This window comes from Natrix helvetica, assembly GCF_964273705.1.
Source record: "Natrix helvetica genome assembly, chromosome: 4".
NCBI classification, from domain to species: Eukaryota; Metazoa; Chordata; class Lepidosauria; order Squamata; family Natricidae; genus Natrix; species Natrix helvetica.
The window spans coordinates 164,079,069-164,098,150 of record NC_138550.1 but is presented as its reverse complement, the minus strand read 5'-3'; the positions used below and the strand labels follow the sequence as shown (position 1 = coordinate 164,098,150).

The 19,082-nt window shown below is 42.1% G+C and overlaps 1 protein-coding gene across 1 annotated transcript in view; it reads left to right on the top strand.

The window, feature by feature from the left end:
- The window catches only part of FAM135B (family with sequence similarity 135 member B), a 166,278-nt gene that overhangs the window by 126,955 nt on the left and 20,241 nt on the right, over positions 1–19,082 (top strand). The window contains exons 9-12 of the mRNA XM_081952314.1: positions 925–974; positions 10,634–10,789; positions 11,603–11,676; positions 15,042–15,196. Of these exons, the coding sequence (XP_081808440.1) occupies positions 925–974; positions 10,634–10,789; positions 11,603–11,676; positions 15,042–15,196 (435 nt within the window). The remainder of the gene's footprint in view (positions 1–924; positions 975–10,633; positions 10,790–11,602; positions 11,677–15,041; positions 15,197–19,082) is intronic.

Here is a 19,082-nt window from a genome sequence, read left to right as displayed (position 1 = left end):
CCCTCCCCCTGGGATTTGTTTGCTTCTGATTAAATAAGTCAGAACCTACTTAACCTTTTCTGATCAGCCTGTTCTGACCTAGGCTTCCCAAGAGCATGAAGCAAACTCCTTGTCCCGACAAAAAAACCCTTTTATTAATTGACTGTGAATTCTGCTCAAGTCTTTCGAGGGAGGATTTACAGTCACAGACCTTATCTGGCTTGGAGAGCTGCCAGGCCATATCTGAAAAAAAAAAAACTTGGCAAGGAGTCTCAGAGAGTCAATTAAGTGAATGAATTGTCTCCTGCAAACTCCACTCCCCTTTCGCTCCTCTTTTATTTCCTCTGGGAGAGGCCATTCATCGTCCACCTCTGGCCTTACTCCCAAATCGACCCCTTTTCTTTAGCTGTTCCCTTCATCTGGAAACTCTGCGCATGCACACACTGGGAACAGGCTCCAGCTGTTTTTCTGCCTCACTGATCTCTGACTCTGAAGGCAGCTGATAATTGGCTGTTCCCTTCATCTGGAAACTCTGCGCATGCACACACTGGGAACAGGCTCCAGCTGTTTTTTTTGCCTCACTGATGCCTGCCTCTGAAGGCAGCTGATAATTGTCAGACGGCCCTGGGACCATCTCTGCCTCCGACACAGAGCCCTCATCAGAGCCTTCCCCAGACTCCATGTTCCTCCCCCACTTCCTCACTGTCCAAATCTGCTGCCAGCTCTGCTATCCTCTGGCAGCCCTCAACACCTGCCAAGTACACCTACTTTTATGATGGGGGTGGGGAATGAGTGCATTTCTAATTTGCACGATTTTATCTACAAGAATCTGACAGTTTCTCTGTTTCCCTGATAGTGCTTTGACAAGATCTGACAATGATTTTCCTGTTTTTGTTCAGGGTATATAGCTCACATAATCAATATTCTTTTTTATATATTTTTTAGAAGATCTTGCGGTGGAACAGACACTATCACAACTTTCTGACGACCTGCAGGTATTTCTACACAGCTAACACTGGGAAGTAGTGTTAACCTCAAATGCAAAACTACAATAAGCTGTATCCTATTAGTTTTAACACAAACTTTACAAGGGTTTATTTTTAGCGCGGTCAAATATGTTTCCGTTCATTATAGCCTACCTTTATTCATTCCTGTTGTCGGAAGAAATATCCATCTGGTTCAGTCCCAAGCTGGGAGAAAGGCAATGGAGACAAAATGGAGGCTGGAGGCTGATTGGAAAGAGGGTTTAATGGTGAAGTAGAACCACCAAGCACATGGTTCTGGGCAGCTGTCCACATGGAGTTGAGAGAGGGTTACTTTTATACCTTCTCTTGGGCTTTGCACTTGAGCTTCCTGTTCCTGTGCAAGAACATTTATTCTATTGGCTGTTGCCAGACTCCCAGGGGGCCATGTGGGGTCATGCTTGTCTGAGCCCCCAGGTTTGGTTGAAGCTTGGAGGGTGATGATGTAATGAGGAAGCTTGTGTTCTGAAAGGGTATTGGGAAATTCCTATTGGATCTTAATAGCTTTCTCTTGGTTTGGATCTTGTGCGAGGGCTAATCCCCTCACCCTGAAGCTGGAGGTTTTTTTGTCTTGTAGTTAGGCTGGCCCAGTGTTTCTTAATGGGCACCAATTATCTGATGGGGTCAGAGAGCTGGGGCTCTGAGTTTCTGTCTCCCTTAAGATTTCCATTTCTTTTTTAGGGGAAAAATAATATTCTGCCTTTTTAAACATTTCTCAAAATATCTCATTCTTCTAGGAGGGGTGACTTCCCTCATTTTTTTGTGTTTTCTGTTTCAATATTTATTTGTTGCCATTTTGATACATACACACAGACATTGTGTGTGTGTGTGTGTGTGTGTGTGTGTGTGTGTGTGTGTGTGTGTAACCATGTATATCAGTGGTGGGTTTCAAAAATTTTTAGAACCTCTTCTGTAGGTGTGGCCTGCTTTGTGGGATTGGCTTGCTGGCCATGTGACCGGGTGGAAGTGGCTTGCCAGCCATGTGACCTGGTGGGAGTGGCTTGGCAGTCATGTGACTGGGTGGGCATGGCCAACTTGTAAAATGTGGTGAAACTCACTTAACAGCGCTCTTCCTTAGCAACCAAAATGTTGGCTCAAGAACTCTGGCATTGAAGTGTGCAAGTCTTAAAGCTGTCAAGTTACAAGACCCTCGCACCCCTAACCTTTTAGAAAAAAAACCCTAGTAGTGTTCAAACTTGACAGCTTTAAGACTTGTGGACTTCAACTCCCAGAATTCCTCCTCTCGCTCTTCATCTTGATGATGTGTGGATGGGCAGGGGGAGGGAGCTGGAACCGGTTCTAAATGCCACTGTAAGATTTGTGGAACCTCTTCTATAGAAGGCAGGAACCCACCCCTGATGTATATATACACACATGTAGCCGCACACTGCTGGCTCATATTTTAGTAGACAATCACTTAAATATGAGCCAGCAGTGTGTGGCAGCAGTCAAAAAAGCCAACTCAATGCTAAGTTGCATTAACATAGAGAGAGAATAAAAATCACATGAAGTATTAAATCTCCTCTATAATGCCTTAGTAAAACCACACTTAGAGTACTGCATCCAGCTTATTCGCCATATTATAAAAAAGATGTTGAAACTCTGGAAAGAGCGCAGAAAAGAGTAATAAAGATTATTAGGAATCTGCAAGCTAAAACATATAAAGAATGGTTACAGGAACTGGGTGTGTCTAGTCTAATGAAAAGAAGGATTGGCGGGTGACATGATAGAAGTGTTCTGATATTTGAGGGGCTCCTACACAGATGAGGGGATCAAACTATTTCCCAAAGCACCAAAAGGCAAGACAAGAAACAATGGATGGAAACTAACCAAGGAGAGAAGCAACCTAGAACTAAGGAGAAATTTACTAACGAGGAGAGCAATCAACCAGTGGAACAGCTTGCCTCTGTAAATTGTGGGTGTTCCTCCATCAATGAAAGATTTTAAGAAGAGACTGGACAGACATTGTCCAGTATGGTATAGGATCCCCTGTTTGAGCAGGCGGTTGGATTAGAGGATCTCCAAGGTTCCTTTCCAACTCTGTTGTTCTCTTATTCTGAAAGTTTGCATATTCCTGGGAAAGAGCATTTGGTTAGGATGTGGGAGGATTGAATCTATTTGACAGCAATGTGACCCTGAATCTTAAGTCACATTTCTGCTGTTGTAGCTACAGGCCTTGTGAACAACTATGGAGGAAGTGTGGAGATGTTGAATAGCACATTTCTTTCCCACCTTCCATAAATATTTTGCACCTGACATGCCACCTAATTCACTCAATTAATCAGCAAGGCAATATATTGGCTCAGTGGCTGATTTTTCCCACACATCTGAGGGCTGAACAAGGTCAGAATGATATGAACAATTCATTATAAAAGGGATTTAGAAAAGAAGAAATATAGAAGCTGAGAACTTTTCTATTATTCTTAGGACCCAATTTTGATAGTGTAACCAGCTTGAAAAGGTATTGTCTAACATCTACGGTAGGCTTTATAATTTGGTGCTGAGGGTCAAGATGACTGTTCATTTTTATTTTGTATATTGTCGTCGTCCTCTTTCTTTCTTTCTTCTTCTTCTTCTTCTTCTTCTTCTTCTTCTTCTTCTTCTTCTTCTTCTTCTTCTTCTTCTTCTTCTCCTCCTGCTCCTCCTCCTCCTGCTTCTCCTCCTCCTGCTGCTTCTTCTCCTCCTCCTCCTCCTGCTCCTCCTGCTCCTCCTCCTCCTCCTCCTCCTCCTCCATCATCATCATCATCATCATCATCATCATCATCATCATCATCACATCATCATCATCATCATCATCTTTTTGTATAGGATTTTGTATTACATGTGTCTGTGCTGAGTATTGCACCTAACGGTAGGACAAGAAGCAATGGATGGAAACCAATCAAGGAGAGAAGCAACTTAGAACTAAGGAGACATTTCCTGACAGATAGAACAATTAATCAGAGGAACACCTTGCTTCCAGAAGTTGTAAATGCTCCAACACTGGAAGTTTTAAAGAAGAGATTGGATAACCATTTGTCTGACGTGGTGTAGGGTTTCCTGCCTAAGCAGGGGGTTGGACTAGAAGACCTCCAAGGTCCCTTCTAACTCTGTTATTCTGTTCTATTTAACTACAAACATTACTCAAATATTATATCTGGGTATAGTACCTTGATAATCTCTCTCTCTCAAAAATTAAAAGAAAGCAAAATACATACAGCTTCACAAGGTGTATTTTGCAGAATAAGCAAGTCTCTCTGATTTCTACTTCCAGGTGTGATCCTCGCTAATTAGGGATCACAAAATGTTTTTAATGACCCAACAGGGGCAAAGATAAATATATAGCTGTGATGACATTGGCGTTTCCTGGACTGAAGATGTAGATCATTGGCTAATCTAAAATACCTTGTTTAAGTCATAAAACTGTAGACAGAATTTAGAACAGAACAGAACAGAACGAACAGAACGGAATGTCCTGTTCAGAACAGAACAGATTAAAGGACCCAGAAGAGCCTTGTTTTGCACTGGAAAGGATCTTGGAGGTCTTATGGCTCAACACTCTGCTCAAGCAGGAGACCCTCTACCATTCCAGACAAATAGCTGTCCAATCTCTTTTTAGAAGCAAAGTTTATTATTTTTTATTTAAAACCACATTTAATAACCATTTAAATATGAGCCAGCTGTGTGCAGCAGCTGCCAAAAAAAGCCAACACAGTTCTAGGCTGCATCAACAGAGGGATAGAATCAAGATCACGTGAAGTGTTAATACCACTTTAAAATGCCTTGGTAAGACCGTACTTGGAATACTGCATCCAGTTCTGGTCGCCACGATGTAAAAAAGATGTGAAGACTCTAGAAAGAGTGCAGAGAAGAGCAACAAAGATGATTAGGAGACTGGAGGCTGAAACATATGAAGAACGGTTGCAGGAACTGGGTATGTTTAGCTTAAGAGAAAGAAGGACTAGGGGAGACATGATAGCAGTCTTCCAATATCTCAGGGGTTGCCACAAAGAAGAGGGAGTCAAGCTATTCTCCAAAGCACCTGTGGACAGAACAAGAAGCAATGGGTGGAAACTAATCAAGGAGAGAAGCAACTTAGAACTGAGGAGAAACTTCCTGACAGTTAGAACAATTCATCAGTGGAACAGCTTGCCTCCAGAAATTGTCAATGCCCCAACACTGGAAGTCTTTAAGAAGATGTTGGATAGCCATTTGTCTGGAACGGTATAGGATTTCCTGCCTAGGCAGGGGGTTGGACTAGAAGACCTCCAAGGTCCCTTCCAACTCTACTATTGTATTGTATTGTATTAATATACATGTGTCCTTTGTATAAAACCTTTTTTTCCCATTTTCATACATAGAGGAAAAAGCTACGGACAGAAAATGCCTGCAGCAGCATCTTTGCATAAGATATAAATTGATCCAAAGAGAAGTTGTTGTGTTTTGCACCTGGCCATAATATTGGGTTTATGATTTTGTTGTTGTTGTGCTGTAGTTTAATGGCAAGAGATACCCGGGAAAGGGAAAAGAGAGAGGAAAGCCAATGCAGAGACTGCAAGAAGATAGAAGCGAGGGCCACAAAGCAAAAATGGAGATGACAGGAAGGCGCGAATTAAGCTAGCCTGTCAATCATAAACTCGGGCCAACTGTTGGCATTGCAATATCAGAAAGTGAAATGGGGTTTATCCACAAAGAAGCAATGTTTAGAACAGACCTGGGCATTTGGAAGAGCCATGATGGTGCAGTGGTTAGAACGCAGTATTGCAAGCTACCTCTGCCCACTGCCAGCAGTTTGATTCCCACCAGGCTCAAGACTCATCCATTCATCCTTCCAAGGTTGGTAAAATGAAGACCCAGATTGTAGGGGGCAACAGGCTGACTCTGTAAACCACTTAGAAAGGACTGTAAAGCACTGTGAAGCGGTATATAAGTCTAAGTGTTATTGCTATTTATAGCCTCAGGGCCACATCTGGCCCTTTTGTCTGGCCCTGTCTGGTCTATATATTTTATTTTGAAAATAACTTTTACTTTAATTTATCTAAATGCGTTAATGCACACCTATGCATTTTCACAGCCCTATTGGTTCAGCCCTCCATAACGGTCCCAGTTTCTCCTGTGGCCCCTTAAGAAAATTACCATATTTTTCAGACTATAAGACGCACCAGTGTATAAGACGCACCAAGATTTTGAAGAGGTAAGTAAGAAAAGAACGTTTTTGTTCTCCCCGGCCCCCAGGAGCACTCTGCAGGCTTCAACAGGGCTGGGGGAAGGCAAAAATGCCCTGTTTTTGTGAAAAATGGGCAGAAAATGAGCCTTTGCGCAAAAACGGAGGCATTTTTGCCTTTCCCCAGCCCTGTTGAAGCCTGCAGGGTGCTCCTGGGGACTGGGGGAAGGCAAAAAAGCCTCCTTTTCTTGCGAAAAGCAGGCCGGGTTTGCCCATTTTTCAATTGAATGAGGGGGTGGGGCTTCGGGAGGCCAAAAATGGCTGTATTCGGTATATAAGACACAACATTTCCATGCTCTTTCGGGGGCGGGTGGTGGTGGAAGGTGCATCTTATACTCTGAAATATATGGTAGTTGAAAGGGGTAATTATGGAAATTACTCTAGCTACAGAAAAATCAAGGTCTCTTAGGCCTAAATAAATCTTTTTGGAGAAAATTTGAGAATCAAGTAACCCATTTTCCTTATTTTTATAATATACTAAACTGTATGCCCCTTGTTCATTTTCTTTTGCCATGCTACATTATGCATAAGAATCTTTATGCATAATGTAGTAGGAGAAAACATGGCGTTGGTTAGGATAGGCAAAACATTCCTCTCCCTAAATTACCTTCCCAAACAATAGGCTATGTCATCTCAGTGATAAAAGAATTTAGAAGGCCAAGCAATGTTGATAAAGTTCAGAAAAGATACTGGGAGGCAAGCAAAGGCTTTGGGAAACAAAGCCAATATAGGATAAGGCCCCAAAAACAATTCCTTAGAAAGGAACTATTTACTAAAATACTCTTGTCAATACATCACTGTTTTTCTAGTTCTACACTGTCACTACATTAAAAACTGCCCCATATATGCACCCATCACATGAACCATTCACATATATGTTTAAATCATGTTGGTTAATCATATGTTTATTTTTATTTGCATCACCCTATATAAACAGGTTTCATCTTCAGCTCTTTTTAGGTTTATAAACCATAGTGATTCTAATAAAGGAGAATATTTGTAGCTCAGGGTTAAAATGAGGGGTCCTTGGTGATCTCTGAGCTTGCTTTTTTTTTCTTGAAGACGTTTCATTACCATAACTAGGTAACATCATCAGTTCCAGTCAACAAAAATAAGCAAGCTCAGAGACCACCAAGCTCCCCCCCCCTCCCCAAGTGTTAGTCTATTTGTATGCTCTGTGCCCAATTCTTCAAACACTACACCTAATCAAAGAAAACTGTACCAAAATAGAAACTATATTTGGCTCTGTGTTGGGACACCTTATACAGGTAGTCTTCTACTTACAAACGTCCATTTGTGACCACAATGATACTGACAAAAATGACTTATGATCAAAATTTAGAGCGAGTACATGTTTAAGAACGTTATCATTAAGACTATTATGAAAAGGGCTACAGTGTTTGGGACTACAATTTCCTTTTATTGAGAAGAACTTAATTTTTTAATCATTTTATCTGGGACTATTTGCCTTGGACTGCAAGATAATCCAACCGGTCAGTCCTAGAGGAGATCAACCCTGACTGCTCTTTAGAAGGCCAGATCTTGAAGATGAAACACAAATACTTTGGCCACCTAAAGAGAAGGAAGAAAGGACTCCCTGGAGAAGAGCCTAATGCTGGGAAAGATTGAGGGCAAAAGAAGAAATGGACGACAGAGAATGAGGTGGCTGGATGGAGTCACTGAAGCAGCAGGCGTGAGCTTAAATGGACTCCGGGGATGGTAGAGGACAGGAAGGCCTAAAGGAACATTGTCCATGGGGTCGTAATGGGTCGGACACAGGTTTACAACTAACAACAACAACAACAACAACAACAACAGCAACAACTTGCAATGATTGCTGTGCTTAGAGAGGAAAAGCAGGAATTTGTAGTGAACAATCTATGGTTTTATTCTGCAACAGCTTTAAATTCCTTAAAAAAAAAAAAAAGGTTTGTTATAAAACTACTATTCCATCAGGTCGATCCCCTTGCCTGTACGAAGAAACAAGAACAACCTTCTGGATCTAGCAGAAAAGTTTGGCTTTATAAAAATGCTAATATATTATAAAGATGAATTACATGTGTAATCATACTTTATATTACAGGATAACACACTGCCATCTAGTGGTTAATTTGTCAATGGTCACAATTGCCTACATTGAAATATCCAGAAATAAGAAAAATTGATGGCCTACCAATATTAAGATGTTGTTTTTAGTTAGAGTGCCTGTGCAATTTGTTCATGGTGTGTGAAGGCAATAGTTGATAAATGGATGCCCCCCCTCCTGCACAAAGAGAAAAGTAGGAAGAATGATGCAAAAGCCATAGACAGATTCATTGGTGAAGGGTACATGGGACATGGTGGCTCAGTGGCTAAGAAGCTGAGCTTGTCGATCAGAAGGTCGGCAGTTCGGCAGGATCCAATTTCTACAATGGATAAACATAATGAAAACTTCGGGAGATATTAGAAGACTTTTGCAAACACGAATCTGTTTGTACTGTTCTACTGTTTTGTGCAAACAATGTTGTGTTGTTAGCCAAGTACCCAGGAGCTTTGCAATTAGTCTTAATTTAAATGAAGCAGGGAATTGTATGAAGCTGAAAATTCAGCGACTAAGGCAGTTCTGTTTGTCGAAGAAAATAGAGTGAAAAGCTACACATATGTGGTACATGAATGGCAAAAAAAAATGTAGGAAGATGAAGTTATGTTCTGAACAAATAAAGTAGTAGATGGAGAAATTTAATGATGTGTAAATCCTGGGAGAAAGTTGGTGAGTCTGTTTCAAGGAATGGCTATTGGTCAAAAGAATAAAAGTCACTGTGATTAAGAGTCTGCCTCTGCTTGCTTTGATTTAGGAAGTTCTACCTGGATATATCAAGGGAAACATAAAAGTTTAAGTATTAAGAGTAAGGAACTTTAGAAGAAAGTATAGAAATAGGATATTGAGTCAAGAATAAAATAGCTTGTAGATTAAATAGAAAAGTGAACGACCAGCATGGAACAATAATATTGAAAGGGTTTGATCATTTGAAGGATTAATTCACAAAATAAATATATGAAGCAGTTCTAGAACTTCACATGCTTTTAATAGAGAGAGAGATTCAAGATCATGTGAAGTTCTTGTATTGGAAGACCACGCTTGAAATACTGCATCCAGTTCTGTTCACCATAATATAAAAAAGATGTTGAGACTCTTGAACCAACGCAGAGAAGCGCATCAAAAATGATTCAGAAGTTGTGGGTGCTCCATCACTCCTTGGTGGTCCAACCCCATGCTCAAACAGGAGACCATACACCCATAATGGTGGACCTATGGCAGGCGTGCTAGAAGTGGCACGCAGCTTCCTCTCTGATGGCACATGAGCCGTTGCCCAGTTTAGCTTGCCCCACACATGCTCGGTCGCCTCCCGCCGGCCAACTGGCCTTTGGGTCTCTGCTATGCATGTGCAGATGGGTAGGTTGCGGGGGGGATGGGGGTCACACTGTGGGGGTCATGCGTGCATGTGCAAGGGGAAGGGCACATGTGCAGGCGCACATTGCATTTTGGGGGTTCAGGCACGCTTTGGGTACTCAGTCCAGAAAAGGTTAACCATCAGTGCCCTATACCATTTCAGACAAGTGACTGTCCAGTCTCTTCTTAAAAACTTCCAGTGATGGAGCCTCCCCCTACAACTTCTGAAGGCAAACTGTTCTTGTCCTGCCTCTGGTAGTAAGGTGTGGTCTTACTAAAGTTGTATAAAGCGGTACTAAGACTTCACGTGATTTTGATTCTATGTCTCTGTTTATACAATCCAGGATTTTATTAGCTTTTTTTGGCTGCTGACGCACACTGCTGGCTCATATTTAGTGATCGTCCACTAGGACTGCAAGATCCTTTTCACAGTCATTACTTCGGATCCAGGTTTCACCTAGTCTGTACTTGTACCTTTGGTTTACCTGCCTAAGGGTAGGCAAACCTTGCTTTTATCCACATTAAATTTCATTTTGTTGGATAGAGCCCATTGTTCAAGTCTGTCAAGATTCTTTTGAATCCTGAGCTTGTAATATCATTAAATGAGGTTAGATCTGACTGTCTGTCAGGTTTCCTAAAGGTGCCCTAATTAATTCATGAGCCTCGAGCCAAGTTTCAAAAGAAAACCAGTCATTTATTAGGAACACCATTTCGGCAATACCCTATTGCAGTCAGATCTAACCTCATTTAAATTATGACTGAACTTTGCCCCTGTTCCTTCCCTCCCCTGAGTCTGTGTCATAAATCACATTCTCCAACAAGGTGCACGCCTCACAAGCCTGCTGTAGTAATCTGAGATCCGACTCTAGCCGAAGGTATGCGTGGAATGCGCTCCCCTCCTTTCCTCAACATGGCAACTTGATAACAGGCATGCCAACGCTATATGAGTTGACAATGATTGTAACTAGCTGTTCTTGACATTGTCTTTCATACTTCTAGATGCTGAGTAATTCAGAAAAGATAGCAGAGCAGATCAGCAAAGACCTTGGATGGCTCTGCTCCCACCTTCTAGCCGTGTGGACTCAATTTCTGGCAATTGTAACCCTACATCCTGACGTCACAACGTACCTTGTTCAAGAGCATCACACGCTAAGGGTAACCTTGCAGAACTTCTGATGTGCCCAGCTTAGAAGAAGAAAGTGATATGGAATCAGGTTGAAGTGTATAGTGTTAATTTCGAGACTATTGTGGTATTGCTTTGTGCTACAATCTTGACAGTCAATTTTCTTTAGGTGTCTTCTAAAGCCTTTCTGTTATTGATAATTATCCTGTTTCCCCCAAAATAAGACCTTCCTGGATAATAAGCCCAATCGGGCTTTTGAGCGCCAAAATAAGCCCTCCCTGAAAATATTGCAATACAGCAGCAGCTATAAGGTGACCAGGCTCGCCGCATCCTGCACCTCAAAAAAAATAAGACCTCCCCCAAAATAAGGCAAAATGCTTATTTCTGGGGTCAAAAGAAAATAAGCCCATGTCTTATTTTGGGGAAAATGTGGTAAAATTTATTAAAATATTAATGAATTGATTTGATCCTTGATCAAATCCATTGTTTACAGAAATTGTTCTATTATTTCAATGCCAACTGGAAAAAATTCAGTTGTGCAAAGTTGAAAGGGATGACAGCTTTCATCAAATTGCTTTGTTTGTTTGTTTGTTTGTTTGTTTAAATGAGGGACAAAATATTTATCCTCTGTAGCATCTATTTGGTTAATTTATTCAATATTGTTTGGAACTCAAGTCGGGTTCTATCAGAATAACATAATTCATCTAAATTAGTTTGATTATTTTTTAAATCAATAAAAGAGAGAGAGGCACAGTGATAGCAACATTTGACTCTGATTCTAGGTGGACTAATTGCATGAGACTTGCTTTGAAGATGACATGCATTGTTGTATATTTCTTCACTAGGTAAAGAGATTTTCGGAGGCCTTCTTTTATGCGGAGCATCAAAAATGTGCTGCAACAACTTTCCAGGAAAGCCTGTATGTCATTTTCAGTGTCTTCTTTCCAACTCCTCCTCTTCTCCCCCCCTCCTCCTCCTCCATATCAAATATGAATGTTCTTTCTTTATTTTTAAAAGAGAGAATTGGTGTAAGAGGTTTTAAGGGACAGAGAAGGGGTCTTTTGTGCTCTCTGAACTTGGTTATCTTGCAGATGTTTCATTAACCAATGATAATGATGTTGATGTCACCTACTTTGGGTAATGAAATGTATGCAAGAAAACCACCAAGCTCAGAGAGTGCCAGGGACCCATAGTTGTCGTCTTCTTCTTCTTCTTCTTCTTCTTCTTCTTCTTCTTCTTCTTCTTCTTCTTCTTCTTCTTCTTCTTCTTCTTCTTCTTCTTCTTCTCCTCCTCCTCCTCCTCCTCCTCCTCCTCCTCCTCCTCCTCCACCTCACCTCCACCTCCTCCTCTTCCTCCTCCTCCTCCTCCTCCTCCTCCTCCTCCTCTTCCTCCTCCTCCTCCTCCTCCTCCTCCTCCTCCTCCTCCTCCTCCTCCTCCTCCTCCTCCTCCTCCTCCTCCTCTTCTTCTTCTTCTTCTTCTTCTTCTTCTTCTTCTTCTTCTTCTTCTTCTTCCATTTACTCCTCCTCCTCCTCCTCCTCCTCCTCCTCCTCCTCCTCCTCCTCCTCCTCCTCCTCCTCTTCTTCTTCTTCTTCTTCTTCTTCTTCTTCTTCTTCTTCTTCTTCTTCTTCTTCCTCTTACTGCTCCTCCTCCTCCTCCTCCATATCAAATATTAATATTCTTTATTTTTTCTAAGGGAGAATTGCTGCAATAAGTTTTAAGGAACAGAGAAGGGGTCTTTTGTGCACTCTGAACCTGGGTGTCATCTTGCAGATGTTTCATTAACCAATGATAATGATGTTGATGTCACCTAGTTTGGGTAATGAAATGCCTGCAAGAAAACCACCAAGCTCAGAGAGCACCACAGACTTCTCATTTTGACCCTGGGCTACAAATATTGTCCTTTATTGAAACAGAGAAGGCTCTGGTGACTTAATTTTGGTTTCACATTTAGAGGAGAATAACTAGTTCAGGGTAAAGCTTCCACTGAACATGTGAAGTTCTCCTCTTTACACCTGTCCTGACCTAGGCTTCCCCAAAAAGCACAAAGCAGAGTCTTGGTTCTGACAAAAGCCCTTTTATTAAACCACTGTGAATTCCTCTCATTCACATTCGGCAAAGGCCTGGCAAACAGTCTTTCAAAGGAGTAATTGTGACTACAGACCTTATCCGTCTTGGAAAGCTGCCATGTAAATATTTTCCAAATGAGGTGCTGTGCAAGGAAAGACTGGGCACAGAGTCTCTGAGATTCATGGACAGATCTTCACACTCCTGAAATGAATGGTTTCCTGCAAAAGCCCACTTTCGCTCCTCTTTTATTTCCTATGGGAGGAACCAATCACCTTCCACCTGTGACTTTACTCCCAAGTCGACCCTGATTTCTGAGTTGTTCTTTTCTTCTGGCAACTCTGCGTATGCACACACTGGGAACAGGCTCCAGCTGTTCCTCTGTCTCACTGCTGTCTAGCTCCATAGGCATCTGGTCACTGCCAGGCGGCCCTGGCCCCATCTCTGCCTCTGATATAGAGCACTCATCAGAGCCTTCCCCAGCCTCCAGGACTGGCCCATGCTCCTCCCTAATCTCCTCGCTGTCCGACTCTGCCGACAGCTCCACAGGCCACCAGTGGGCCACAACACCATCTTCACTTCATGGTTGAGGGCAAACAAGGGAATGATGAGTGATGAATGATGCCTTGAAGATCTGCTAGGCAGATGGATCAAAGTGAGAGATGCTAAAGAGGCTTGTACTTATCTCTGAGCCTTTCTGTTGTGATAGTCACCACCAAGCTCCATGTTCTATAATATAAGATTCATTGTTTTTATTTATTTATTTATTTTTCTATGCAGTAGATTTTTTATTGTTTTTCTCATTCTACCATTTTTTTTTTTTTTAATGGGACACAGGAGACATTTTTTGGGGGAAAATTCACAATGGGAATTTATTCGGTCTGATTTAATAAGAGTAAACTGAAGAGGGGACAAAGAGGAAGCTCAACAGAAGCTGCAAAGGTTCTCTAATTTGGGGTAGAAATTATTTCAACATTGCTCTAGAAACCCTACCATAGATGTAACATTTAAAGAATAAAAACAATTGAAACATCATTTTAATCTACATTTTGTCCCCCCCTCCCCAAAAAATATTAAGCATAACACTCAGCCAGCTCAAATGTTAGTTATCTCTGCTTTAAATTAAGCAATTGGTATCAGGTGTGAAGAATCAGGACCACACGATAAGTTCCAGTTAAGTGTATTTATTGTTCATGCTTATACACAAGAATCTGGCCAACTAAATATCTGCACTAATTTGGCACTAGATAAGGGTCAATGGAATTCAAGAGGGGTTGGATTGAGACATTGTGGGAACATAAGGATGCTAGTCTTTGTCTACAGAGATTCTCAGTCATCTAATATGGTTGTTCCAAAAATGCTTTTTTCAAGAGGCAACTGGACTTTCTGTTTTTTCTTTGAAGACGTTACTCTTCTCATCCAAGAAGCTTCTTCAGCTCTGATTCGATGGTGGAGAATGGAAGGATTTATTCTCCTTGTAGATAGTTGGTCATTTGCATTCTTTTAGAGAGTCATTGTGGCCACTTGGTTGTTTATCTATGTCCTCGGGATCAGCTGAGGAACACAAATGTGTGTGGAGCCTTCTTGGGACTGTTGAAAGGCTGTGTTGTAGACTAGAGATAGATGATGTCATATCCTTCCCCCCTCTCTTGAGAGATATGGTATGTGCAGTACAATGCAGTGAGCCACCTGTACATTGGGGAAACCAAACAATAGATCTGTACATTGGGGAAACAAAACAACCACTTCATAAATGCATGGCGTAATGCAGGAGAACAAACCTATCAGGACAAGATTCTGCTGTCCATCTACCTTTGAAAGACAAAGGACACTCTTTTGAAAGCAGCAAAGTCCACATTTTGGACAGAGAGGACCGCTGGTTTGAAACAGCCCTCTCTCAACAGAAAGAGAGGGATATGACATCATCTATCTCCAGTTTATAACACAGTCCTAAATCATGTGTCTTCCATGGAGAAGGTAGAGTTTCCAGTGAAAGTGTGAAGTTCTCCTTTTTCCCCCATCTGATTATTTCATTCTTGTTACTCTCTACTCATTTCCTAACTTCCAATAGAACTGTTAACCTTCAAAAACAATTCACCATAGGATTATTGAAAACCCATTGGAAATTAATAGGTGAAGAGGGAAATATCCCTCCTCCAGATCAGAAGAAAAAACGAATGATGATGAAAAGCTGCATTCTGATTTTCTCCTTCCCAACAGCATCCAGCATCACAGCCAGATCTCAACCGAAGTTCGGTATTCTGAGTATTTGACCCGCATGCCACCTCTCCCTGTGGAATGCCTGGACATTGATGGAGACTGGAACACACTACCAATTATCTTTGAGGACCGATATGTTGATTTCCCTTATCAAGGTGGGCAGGGGTAGGAATGCCTTTTCGTTTCTGGGAGCTTTCAGTTTTAGCGCAGAATGAACCGTTACTTAAAAACTTACTTAAAAAGTGCTACTTTTGAGACGGAATTGTCGGGCCACATTTGCAAGAAAGTTTGTCATGGAGAGAGTCCATTTGGCAGTTAGAAGACATGACAAAAATTCTTTAATTTCACAATACATAGGCAGATTTAACCAGGGCTGGTTAATTAACCATCATAGACCAGGCCAAGTCCAAAAAATTCTACCGAATTTCTAGAAGCCTGCCACTTTGACAAATCAGCCATCAATAGACACATAGACATTAACAACATCTACATGCCAGTGGTGGGATTCAAATAATTTAAGAACCAGTTCTGTGCCCTAATGATTGGCTGGGTGGCGTGGTCATGGTGGGTGTGGCTAGAGGGTATGACAGGCAGCACTTGGCCTCCAGCATCCCCCTGGGAGCAGAAACCTCTCCATCAGCCATCAGCACTCAGATCAGCGTAGATTAACTCCAAGGTTAACTTCAGACCAACAATCAAGTATACAATACCAAAATCAAGAAACTGCCAAAGAAGCCAACAGCAAACATCCCAACCAAATAATCTCAAAGACTGCTTCCACCCACAGAGACAGGGAAGCCAAAGCAAACCTCACTTCCTTCTAGCACTGATGATGTTACCTAGTTTGGTTAATGAAACATCTGCAAGAAGAAGAAAAAAGCAAGCTCAGAGAGCACCAAGGACCCCTCATTTCAACCCTGAGCTACAAATATTCTCCTTTATTGATGGAGAGATGTGCTTGTTTCTACCTTTCTATAGGGAATGCCAGGCTGCTTGATCTCTAATAAAACTATACCTTTCTCAACAAATGAAGCCAAGGATTGTTTCTTTTTAGAGATTTAAGTTGTGGGCAGTCTGATAGTTTAGCAGGAGCTGAGATCCCTCTGTTCTACTCCTCCTTTGACTGCCTCTCACTGGCCACTCCTCTCCAATCAAATCCATGCGAGATGTTTTCATAATGGTCTGTCCAGGCACAGCTTGATATGAGGCTCCCTCCTTTTTTCCATCTGGATGACCTTGAGGCAGCTTCTCGAGGGAGTGAGTCTCTACTTTCGCTTCCCCAAGTATTCCACTCTCAATGTCCCCAGAAGTGGGTTTCGCAGAATTTTACCACAGGTTCACTGCACACTGAAATTGTGAGTGTGCACTTTGCTCGGGTGTGCAGCTTGCTAAATAGGATGGCCTAGCATGGTGGATGGGCTCCCGCAGGTTGTCATTACCGGTTCACGTGAATCGATCCGAACCGGCTGAATACCACCACTGATCCCCCTTTCCCCACAGCTCATGACAGTCTATCACTGCCTAACAGCGAAGCACAAGAAGCATAAGATGACAGCTGACAGGGAAGGTAGTGCATGATTGTGAAGGAAAAACATTGCCCAGGAAGCAAGGAGCTTTTTGGCCACCCTATAATTCCAGACATGGAACAATGGATTTTTGTCACAGAAAAGCAGATTTCAAGTTAATTCTGAGAATATATATTTTTTTAAGAGTGAGAGCTGCTTGGCAGTGAAACATCCTATTCCCTGGATATGTTTATGGGAAATCTATCTGTCAGGGATGCTTTCTTTTGTATTCCTGCTCTATGATTCTATGTGCAATTTTGTTCAGTTTTGTATGTGTGTGGTTATGGTTTATGTGCAATTACATTGTTCCATTCGGGAAAAGAAGCAATATTCAGCTCAAAGTCAACAGGGCCTGGAATAGGATCTATTTTCCTATGCCTGGGGTTTTTTTTTTTTTTAAAAAAAAATATGTCCTAAATTCCATTTAATGAAAGATAGTTGTACACAGAGTGAGAAAAATGTGTGTATGAGAGAGTGGGGGAGGGGGAGAGGGAGGGAGGGAGGGGGGAAAGGAGGGACAGAGGGAGGGGGAGAGAGAGAGGTAAGGAGGGGGAGAGGGAAGGAGAGGGAGGGAGAGAGTGGGAGGGAGAGGGATGGAGTGGGAGAATGGGAGAGAGGGAAAGATAGGGAGAGGGGGAGAGAGAGGGAGAATGAGGGAGGGAGGGAGAGAGAGGTTGTACAGAGACCAACAAGGTTCATGAACTGGAATCGCCTTCTTTGAAATTGTAGTGTTGTATAGTTAGGACCGTAACTATATTCTTGCATAACCTGCTTGCAAAACCTAACAGGCAGCAGTCTCTCTATTGACTGTGGTACCCCTGTGTATCTCAGAAACTCCTTCCAAAGCTGATCCTTTCCCTGTTCTTCCCCAACCTTCCTTGAGTTGGTGGGAAAAAATATAGGCATGTATCCTCAGTCCATGGATGAGCTAATTTGGCCATGACCTCTTTCTCTAATTTGTGAGGAAGGGGTTCACAAACATGTATCCACCCTTTAATTTGGGGAAAGTGTCTTTGGATACACAACGCCTTGCTCATTCACAATGGGGTAGGGATTTCCTTGGTGTCTGGTTTCCAAAAGATGTCCTAATTAACCTAAGAGCCTTGAGCCAAGTTTCAAAAGAAATCCAGTCAGTTATTAGGAACAACCTCTCGGCAATACCCGCATGGAGTCAGATCTAACCTTGGTTAAAGTAGAGCTGAACTTTACCTCTCTTTCTCCTCTCCCCTCCCCTCAGTCTGTGTCATAAATCATATTTGCCAATGAGGTGCTGTAGCAGGTTGTAAAATTTCACACCTCACAAGCCTGCTGTAGTAATCTGACTCTAGCCAAAGGTATATCTCCCCCCCCCTTTCCTCCAATATCAACTTGATAACAGACATGGAAGTGCTTTAGAAGTTGACACTTCAAACCTTTTACCCCTCCTAGGAATGGTCTGATGAAGCACAAAGCATTGTGAATGAGGCATGAGCAAAATTTCATGGCTAATTCGTTTGATCAAGTGGCAGAAATGGGTCTATCTCTTGAGTCCTGTTTCAGTGAGCGCATGCAGATGTTTTGATTTTTCCCCCCCAAAGAGAAACAGGACAAATTAAAGAAGAGTGAACAATTTTTGCAGAGCACTGAAGAAGGCTCAGCATGTACATAGGCCAAGGAAAAAGAAGCTAAAATACAACTCATACCAATTCAAGCTTGCATGGCTCCCAATGAGGGGAATTGTGAGTTGCAGTTTACAGGTGTGTGTGCAAACACGGTAGTGAATGGCCCTTAATGCTCCCTGTGCTTTCTTGTTTTCTTGCTGGCGTTTCATTGCCAAAGTAGATAACATCATCAGTGCTAGTAGGGAGTGGGATTTGCTCTCAGTTTATATTCTGGTAGCTTGATCTGCCAGTGTTGGTGGAAGTGGTTATGGAGGTTCTTTGGTTGGGCTGTTTACTGTTAGCTTGTTTGGAAGTTCCTTGATCAGGGTACTCTTTACTTCTTGACGGATGGTCTGGTGTTAATCTTGGAGTTAATCGATGCTCATATGGACATTGGTTGCTGAAGCGCATCAGGACATGCGAGTGTCAGACCCCCCAAAAACCCACTACGTTGAGAAAGGTGGTAATCTAAATCATAATGTCAGGATTCCAAGTATTGCACCCATTGAAAGCAGATGTCAGCGTTCCAAATATCATGCAGAATTAAATCAGAATCAAAGGCAAAACTTTCCTTAAAGTTCCAATTTAATAAGACAGACATGTTGGCCTTGTGCTATGAAATCCCAAATCTGATTTGCTTCCTGGGATTCCACCCAGTTGAAAGTTCATGATCTTATCCCCCCCACCCATAATCCATCACATGGTCCAATCTTCATCTTCCACGCTGGCATCTCCACCCAGCTTCTTCCGGTCAAATGTTGAGGTGCGGAGACAAAAGTTGACCTTGAGCTTCTGGAAAAGAATGAGAACAACACATTCCACAATCCTACTCCTTT